At 39.2% G+C, this 9,607-nt stretch overlaps 1 protein-coding gene across 1 annotated transcript in view; it reads right to left on the bottom strand.

Moving 5' to 3' along the window:
- The window catches only part of Apbb1ip (amyloid beta precursor protein binding family B member 1 interacting protein), a 94,387-nt gene that overhangs the window by 19,767 nt on the left and 65,013 nt on the right, over positions 1–9,607 (bottom strand). The window contains exons 8-9 of the mRNA XM_021195186.2: positions 6,592–6,678; positions 2,454–2,597 (exon numbers count right to left, since the gene is read on the bottom strand). Of these exons, the coding sequence (XP_021050845.1) occupies positions 2,454–2,597; positions 6,592–6,678 (231 nt within the window). The remainder of the gene's footprint in view (positions 1–2,453; positions 2,598–6,591; positions 6,679–9,607) is intronic.

Genomic DNA, 9,607 nt, shown 5'->3' with positions numbered 1-9,607 from the left:
TTTTTGGTTTTTCGAGACAGGGTTTCTCTGTATAGCCCTGGCTGTCCTGAACTCACTTTGTAGACCAGGCTGACCTCGAACTCAGAAATCCGCCTGCCTCTGCCTCCCGAGTGCTGGGATTAAAGGTGTAGAATTTTCATAGATTCATAGAACCTCTTTTTTGGTAAGCATTGTTTATTTTATGTAATATACATCTTGAATGTTTGTGTTTATTCCATACATGTGTTTATTCTACATGTGTCACTCCTGCTCTGCACAAAATTTGAATTATGTTTTATTTTCATATTGCTTGTATAAAGCAAAATGATTTCTTACTTGGCCAGTTTGTTTGGTCACAATCATTTCCCAGGCAAGCAGCAAGCATCCTCGGCTGTGGAGCCGAGCACAGCAGCTGTGAGCACTGTGGGGTTTTGTGTCTTTTCCCAGTGACTGTACTTCGGACTTTCCCCTGACCTCCACCCCAATGTTCGTGGCAACAGTTGCTCAACCTTAAGGTAAGAACAAACTGTTTCTTCCAGGCTTACTTATACGTTTTGTATCCAACTTCTAAGGACATCTCTGTTATCAAATAAATCCTTTGCTTGACAATGTTGCCTGTCCAGCAGTTGGACTGGAGTAAATGTAGCAGAAGTAGGAAGTACTAGGTGTAAGATTCAACCAGATTAAAAAAACAAAGCTGGGCAACATGTGCCTTGCATAAAGAATTACCTACAGTGACCTACAATGACACAGAGATGGGGGTGGGATGGGGTCGGGTCACCTGGCTGGTGACTTCCCTGCTTGGGAATGTGGGATAAGACTTATTAGAGGAAATCTGCAATCCACAAGCATTTCACTTGGTGAATCCCTGTTCTGTGTCCTCTAGTCAGAGGTAAACATCTCATGAGGATGAGACACAAATAATACCTCAGCTTTTTATAGGCGAACAAAACCAGACGGTCCCAACTCTGCAGGAAAGGCTTCAGTAGGGTTAAAGTTAGATTTAGAACAATTTACTATACATTTGTAGATTCAAGTCGATGATCCCAGCTTGCCAAGCAAAACTTAAATGACATCTAAAATACTCTGATAAATTAAAAGCATAATGAATTAAGTATGCCTCTGGAAAAAAAATTACAGTTCAGAATATAAGATTTAAATCTAATGAAAATCTTAAGACTTCTAACTTGACTGAGATTTTAGATAAAATAAGTTTGATCATAATGATTATAGAACAAAGGGATTAATATGAGGAAAAACGTTTTTGGAATAGAGTAGGTCACGCTTGGCAGATGGCACCTTTATCTGCTGAGCCATCTTGATCACCCATGACTTTAAAACATGGAATTTAGAAACAAAACAAAACAAAACAAAAACCATGGAATTTATTTTCATATTCGAGAGAAAGCTATAGAAAACTCAAATTACTTCAATGATTTTGTATTGTATTATAGATATGTGTAGATTTTGTTGTAGCACAGGTCCCATGGTACCAAGACCATGGTAGCTAAAGCTAAGCTTACTGCCCCCTGATGTATTTCTGTGTCTCACTCTCATGAGCTATTTCCTCACACATGATAGTTAAAGCTAAGTTTGCCACCCCCGATGTATTTCTGTATCTTGCCCTTATGAGATGCTTCCTCACACAGGTGCCGTTCTGATTCTTCATTTTGTTATGTTGGTTCGTAATTGTGGTAGAATGACCGCTAAGGGCCATATGCTAAGGCTGTGGCACTCCTGAGAGGTGGCAGAGCCATTAGGAAGTAGAACTGCTGGGGTGTTCCCAGGAAGGGTTGTGGGATTCTGGCCTCTCTCTTTTGCTTCTGGCCCTGAGGTAATGCCTTCCTCTATCATGTTTCCGCCTATGAGGAGTTGCCTTGCCACAGACTCAAAACAGTAGGCTGATCTCCAAAACTGAGCCAAAATAAATTTGTTCTAAAAATATTTATTTTAATTTTTGAGATTTATAGTTATCTCATTTCCCCAGTCCCTGTTCTCTCTCCAAGCCCCCCTATATACCCCTCCTTTCTCTCTCTCAAATTCATGGCCTCTTTTTCTTTAACGGCAACTACAAACATATCTCTAAATACAATATTCCAGGTTTTCAGGGTTGACCATTTGCTTTGGATAACCAATCGGTGTGCTCTTTCCTGGGGAAGGCTATTTCTCTGTCAGCATTACTAGTCGCTGTAGTTCTCTGTGTAGGGGTGAAGCCTCTGTCCACATTGGCATGCCCATTGTTGCCCTTGCTCAGCTCATGTTCAGGCAGTTGTGTTGATGAGACTTTATGTATGTAGCTTTTGATATTGCTAGGAGACACAATCTCACAGCAAAGTTCCTCTGGATCTTACAATATTTCTACCCATCTTCTGCAATAACCTGAGACTTAGCTGTGGGACAAACCTGTGTGTTGTTTTTTTTTTAAAAGTTGATTGTCTTAGATATGTTGTTATAGAGAAAACTGACACACAGACCTTTGTCTTTCCTTTGGGAACATAATAAATTCCAGAAGCTCTCAGAAGAAAGTAGCGCCGTTTCCAGGATTTCTTTCCATCTTCTTTCAAGTAAAGAGCTCCTTCAAGTTCTGGTACGATGATGGATGTGCCACAGAAACTTTCCTGAAAGTAGAATCCAGAGGCATGAAACACACATCCTGTTCACATTTAAAAAACAGTTCCAGTTCTGTTGGAAAGATTGAACACATGCTTTGTATGTTGTCTATTAATGGGGAGGAGAGGACAGAGCATCAGAGGTATAGGATCCTGGGTTCTATGCCAGACTTCTTGCAACTGAGCTACACACCTGTGCATCACTAAATCTCCCAGTTTCTGTTTTTGTAAAAATGGAGTAATAGTTTGATTTTACAGTATAATTTTATTGTAAAATAGCCAGGCATGGGTGGCTTCTGCTCATAATTTCAGCACTTGAGGGGGCTGAAGCAGGAGAATTGCCACAAGTATGAGGCCAGCTTAGGTTAGTAAGTTCCAGGCAAGAGTGTTATAAAGAATGAAACCCTAAAAACAAAAACAAAAACCAATGACAACTACCCAAAAGCAAAACAAAAAAGAGAATATTTTATCACCATTAAGTAGTAAGATTATTATAAAATTCTACATATAAAATAAGTTAATATTTTAAGTTTTCAAACACAAGAAATGTCATTATTAATACTATAATAAGCAGGGAAAAGAACATTTTTTGGGTGTAGATGTTCAAATTTTGCAAAGAAATGTATAATTCTCAATAATTTTTTAAAAACATTTGGATAGATTTCATATTATTTTTATCTTTTTGCTTGGATACTCAAAGTTATTATTTTCTTTTAGTATTATAATTATCAGCATAGTTTCATAAATGCAAAATAATTTAATTTTGCATCCTCCAAAGTAAACCTGTGTGCAGGAGAGCTGGAGAACAGGTTTGTTCACATTTCTCCCAGTGACCCTCTGGTTCACGTAGCAGTTGACTTGCCAATCATATATTAAATATTTGGAGTTTTGGTCCGAAGATGACAGCAGAACAATGCACATAATAGGTTTTGTGTTTTCATTCACATTCAGCTGTGCATACTTTCAAAATCAAATTCCAAGGGCTATTCATGCAACTGTATCAATCCACACACAAGCAGGTGTTCTCTTATAGACAATTAATTTCTAATCATCAGCTAAAGCAAATGACTGTGGCAGGAAAATATTTATTTTCCATGACAGTCAGTCTCTGCTATCACAAGACATGTCAGAATTCTTCCTATCCTTGCTTTTGGGGACATTGGTGTTTCATTTTCATCAATTCATACTAGGGCCGTGGTTCTCAACCTTCCTAATGTACAACACTTTAATACAGCTCCTCATGTCAGGGTGACACCTGACATAAAATTTATTATTCTTATGATGATGGTTATGATTAATTGGTTTTTCGAGACAGGGTTTCTCTGTATAGCCCTGGCTGTCTTGGAACTCACTTTGTATACCAGGCTGGCCTTGAACTCAGAAATCTGCCTGCCTCTGCCTCCTGAGTGCTGGGATTAAAGGCGTGCACCACCATGCCTGGCCATAAAATTATTTTTGTTGCTACTTCATAACTATAACTTTGCTACTGTTGTAAATATTAATGTAAATAACTTATATGCAGGACGCATTTTCATCATTACAAATTGGACATAATTAAAGCATAGTGATTAATCACAAAACAACATGTAGTTATACATTGTGAAATATCTAACAATTGCTTTAATAGTACAAAAGATGATACATTGCATAGTTTAGTCAATACAGTTCATTAACGTTTCCTATGCTTTACCTGGTTCTTTTTTTTTTTTTTAAGATTTATTTATTTATTATATGTAAGTACACTGTAGCTGTGTTCAGACAGTCCAGAAGAGGGTGTCAGATCTTGTTACAGATGGTTGTGAGCCACCATGTGGTTGCTGGGATTTGAACTCCAGACCTTCGGAAGAGCAGTCGGGTGCTCTTACCCACTGAGTCATCTCACCAGCCCTGCTTTACCTGGTTCTTATACGTGGGCAACTCCACCTAGAGAAAACATTTCTGATGGTCTTAGGTGGCCCCTGTGAAAGAGTTGTTCAATCCTTAGGTTGAGAACTGCTGTTCTAGAGTCTAATGGCTGGAGCAGAAAGGATATCTCATTTTCATTGTTGGGCCTCCATTGACATGCCCATTATATTACAGTTCAGAACCAGACTAGGAAGAGCATGTTTAGGACCCTGGGGATGGCAGCAAGGTACTAGAACCTGCATCAGTTTTGGTCTAGGGATTCTAGAACATGGCAGGGAATGGAAACACAGGAGGTAGTGAGCCCACTGCAGGACAGAATATGGCACTGTTTAGAGTCAGTAAATTGGTTCCATAAGTGCTAAATTCCTTACCAGATCTGAACTTCTGAGAGAAAAATCTATTATTTCAAGACTGATCAACACTATGTTGGGAGTGAATAAAGGCAACTTGCCTGGGGCTCTAGGATGCCCATGTATGATCTGAGATCTGCTAGAGTGCTGTGGTCTTTAGCAAAGTTGCCTTAATAGCTTCCAACAATAGGAACTTGTCGAGTATGCCCCAATGGCGACCATCAAAGGTGCTGGGCATTCATCTCCTCTCTGAATCTCTAATGTGATCCCATATGATTTGCTACTGAGGCTCACAGAGGTGTGTTCTAGCCATTAGCACACGAGCAACTCACAGTCACATCCTCAGACATGTCTATCTCTAGACTTCTATCTGGGCTGCTAGAAGAACTTCACCAAAGACAAAGATTTGGAAATCCTTACATCTAATTCCATAGAGTCCTTCTGAGATAAGACATAGATGTCACAATAAGTGTCATGAAGTGGAATATACATGTCATAGTGAGTGTCATGAAGTTGAATAAATGTGTCATTAAGTGGAGCATACATGTTATTGAGAGTGTCATGAAATGGAACATACATATCACTATGAGTGTCCTGAAATGGTACATACATGTCACTGTGAGTGTCGTGAAATGGAACATACATGTCACTGTGAGTGTCATGAAGTAGAACATGCATGTCACTGTGAGTGTCATAAAGTAGAACATACATGTCACTGTGAGTGTCATGAAGTGGAACATACCTGTCACAGTGAGTGTTGTGAAGTAGAACATAAATGTCATATCGAGCTTCATGAAGTGGAACATACATGTCACTGTGAGTGTCATGAAGTAGAACATACCCGTCACTCTGAGTGTCATGAAGTGGAACATACCTGTCACAGTGAGTGTTGTAAAACAGAACATACATGTCATATCGAGCTTCATGAAGTGGAACATACATGTCACAATGTCATGAAAGACTATACATGTCACGGCAAGTGTCATAAAATAGAACATACATCTTTTTCCAGTTTTTAAAATTATTTTCTTTATTTACATTTCAAATGTTATCCCCTTTCCTAGTTTCCCTTCAAAAAACCCCCTATCCCTTCCCCCTTCCCCCTGCTTACCAACCCACCCACTCCCACTTCCTGGCCCTGGCAGTCCCCTATACTGGGGCATAGAACCTTCACAGGACCAAGGCCTCTCCTTCCATTGATGACCTACTAGGCCATCCTCTGCTACATATGCTGCTAGAGCCATGAGTCCCACCATGTGTTTTCTTTGATTGGTGGTTTAGTCCCAGGGAGCTCTGGAGATATTGGTTAGTTCATATTGTTGTAGAACATACATCTTATATTGAGATTCATGAAGTGGAACATACATGTCACAGTGAGTGTCATGAAATAAAATATACATGTCAGAATGAGTCATGAAGTGGGACATTCATGTCATATCGAGTTTCATGAAGTGGAACATACATGATACAGAGTTTCATGAGGATTCATGTCTTTTTAGTGAAAGACTTACTAACTCAATTTCTTAAAAGCAAACTATTTTGTCTAAAGTAATAATTTAGTGTAACTGACTCAAAAAAGCCATTGAACTGTCAAAATTAGTATCATTTGATAACAACTAGCATTTAAAACTGCAAGTTAAAATTTTATAGTGCATTTCAGAAGTTTCCATCATTGTGTGAGCAAACAATTTAATAGGTCTAGCAAACGTCTTTTGTGGTTTTTTTGTATTGTGCAAAGTGAAGCTTACCTCAAGTAAGTATTCTTTGTTTTTAGCGTTCATTTTCTCATTGCTTTCCTTGTTTTCTTTTTTCCCCTTATTATCCAAGTAGAAATTCTAGATAAAACATTAAGAAATCAGATCAGCAAGTATTCATTACTACACTGGATACTGCAGGGAACTCGCGATCTTGTTGGAGAGAGATGTTCCCATGTGAAAACACAAAAGAACTGTTGTATCTCTGTTAAAGAAGCAACAGGACTGACTAGTGAACCACCCAGGCTCAAGCAGAACCTTCACTCCTGCCTAGAAGGCAGAACAGAAAATATGTTTGACATCATTAAATGGTTAAATTCCATAGGTCAAGAACCTCAGTGTCGAACACTGAAGCTAGGGGCTTACGTGGGAGGAGAGTCAAGAGTGTACCTCTAAGGTCAGGACTACCACCTTCTGTTGACCCGCAGTATTCCACTGCCTAGCCTAGTGGAATGAGAACAGTTTGGCTGTTGGTATTCTGAAGGATATACACACCTATCCAAAACTTAAAGGGTAACATTCACATATGACAGAAAACATAAAGTGTTTGTCTAGATAGACCATACCACACGATGAAAATACTTGCTCATTCACGTTCATATTCATAATAGTCAATAATTAGAAAGGGCCTAGAAGTGCATCATCTGAGGAAAGGATAATAATATGTGGTACATTTGCACAATGAACTATTTTTCAGCTTTCAAAAGTATAACGTTCAGGAAAATGAATGGAACTGGAAACAGTCACACTGAGTGAGGTAACCCAGACCCAGAAAGACAAACACTTTATGTTTTCTGTCATATATGAATGTTAACCTTTGAATTTTGGATACGTGTTAAGAATACCAACAGAGGTTAGGTAACTAGTAAGGCACCATGGGGTAGTGGGACTCTTTCAAGGAACAGGAAACATAAACAGTGTTTTAGAAAAGTGGAAGAGAGGGGATTAAACGAAGTGGAGGATCTAAGGACAGGCTAGAGGAGGCTATAAAGGGGAGGGATAACTAACATTAAAGTCCTTTTGAAAAAAAAAAAACATGGACACCTACTATTGTAGAAGCTTACTAAAATATATACATATATAAAAGGAGCTTAAATGGAATTATTCTATACTGGGGTGTGTGTGGAATGATACCCCTAACCAGACCAAATAAAAACACCCAGTACCCAGAATTAGTTATATCTTTTTGAGTCATTGGCCAAAGGCATCCCATAGACTCCCTAATGTTATGGATGGTTGCCAATGTTATTTGTTACCCGCTAGAACCTAATAGTAAAACTCTACAGCTGAAGACATCCTATATTTGAGTCATAGAGTACAGAGAAATCTACCTCAACCAGAAGCTTCATCCTTACTGATTAGAATTCAGAGTGCTAGACACACCACTGGAAGGTGCTAGACACACCACTGGAAGGTGCTAGACACACCACTGAAAGAGAAAAGTGAACACCAGTCCAGCTCAACCACGAACGCTACAGTAGTTATCTGACTGACAAGATATGTTCACTGATCCAATATAGTGGCAGAAATGTTTTGGGAGTAACCAACCACTTTTGCTGGACTTAAGGCCTGCTTCACATGATGAAACCCATACCTCATACTGCCAATAAGGCCAAGAACTTGAGGTTATACATGTATTAGGCCCTATAGGAAAAGCTACTACTATTATTTTACTGAAAGGGCATGGCAATAAAATGATTCCTAATGACATATCGCTATACCCAGAGATCAATGTAACATTCAGACCTCATCAGAGAATCTTCTTGCAGTAGATGGTAATTAACACACAGATGCACTACTGGTCAATGTGAGAATAAGGAACTTTGGAATGCTCAGCTCTAAAAGGGATGTCTATTTTATATCTCTCCCACTTTAAAGATTCAAGGATCTATGTGGAAGAAAGGACAGAAAGATTTCAAGAGCCAGAGGTGGTGGATAACTTCAAGGAAATAGTGTTTTTCAGACACCAAAGAACAGATGTAAACATGAGCCCACAGACATGGTGTTATCACCATACATAAGACATGCACAAGCTCAAACCAACGTCTCATCATGGAAGAGGGGAGGTTAGCATGAAATCCGACTCCTGCCTAAGAGCTATTGGCATTTGAATGCTGTTGAGAGAGTGTCTACAATGTCTTAATTTGTTTTCTATTGCTCTGATGACAGACAAAGTCAGTTTTCTTCAGTAGAATGACACCTGGCATATCAACCACATTCCAAGAATAGTCGGCCAACATAATTGGACTTCACTTTTTTTTTTTTGTAAGAAAGAGAAAGCAGTGGGTGGTAAGGAAAGAGACGACATGGATTTGGATGGGTAGGGAGCTAAGTGAGGTAAGACCTTGGAGCTGGGAAGAGGGTAATATTATTAAAGAACATTGTACAAACTTATCAAAAACAAAAACATTTTAAGAGGCTTCTAAGGAGAAATAGATACTGCAAGCAAAAACAACGCATGGCTTTTATGCATACTGTTTGGAGTCAAATCAATCTAAGGCTTCCTCAGAGGCCTGATGAAAGGATATGGGCATCTAGATCTGCATTCCTGTTCAGGGGCAGACTTGGCAAGGTCAGTCAAGGGGCAAAGGTTCCTGGAAAACAGGCTTTTCCCCAGGAGTGACTAAAGTTACCAGTTTCAAGGTTGATCTGTAATGCGCTTGACCCCAAGTGCATCTTCTGTTCCTTTTGTGCAATACTTTGTTTCATCATATAACTTCCCACAGACTCTGTCTTATTTTCCCCCTTACAAATTGTAGATAGCTGGGCGGTGGTGGTGCACGCCTTTAATCCTAGCACTTGGGAGGCAGAGACAGGCAGATTTCTGAGTTCAAGGCCAACTTGGACTACAAAGAGAGTTCCAGGACAGCCAGGACTATACAGAGAAACCTTGTCTCGAAAAAAAACAATAAACAAAACAAAACAACAACAACAAAAAACAAATTGTAGATAAGTTGCTGTATTTTTTGTTTGTTTTTCGAGACAGGGTTTCTCTGTATAGCCCTGGCTG

Source organism: Mus pahari, chromosome 3, assembly GCF_900095145.1.
Source record: "Mus pahari chromosome 3, PAHARI_EIJ_v1.1, whole genome shotgun sequence".
Lineage (NCBI taxonomy): Eukaryota > Metazoa > Chordata > Mammalia > Rodentia > Muridae > Mus > Mus pahari.
The sequence above is the reverse complement of the archived record's forward strand: the minus strand, read 5'-3'. Positions and strand labels throughout refer to the sequence as shown.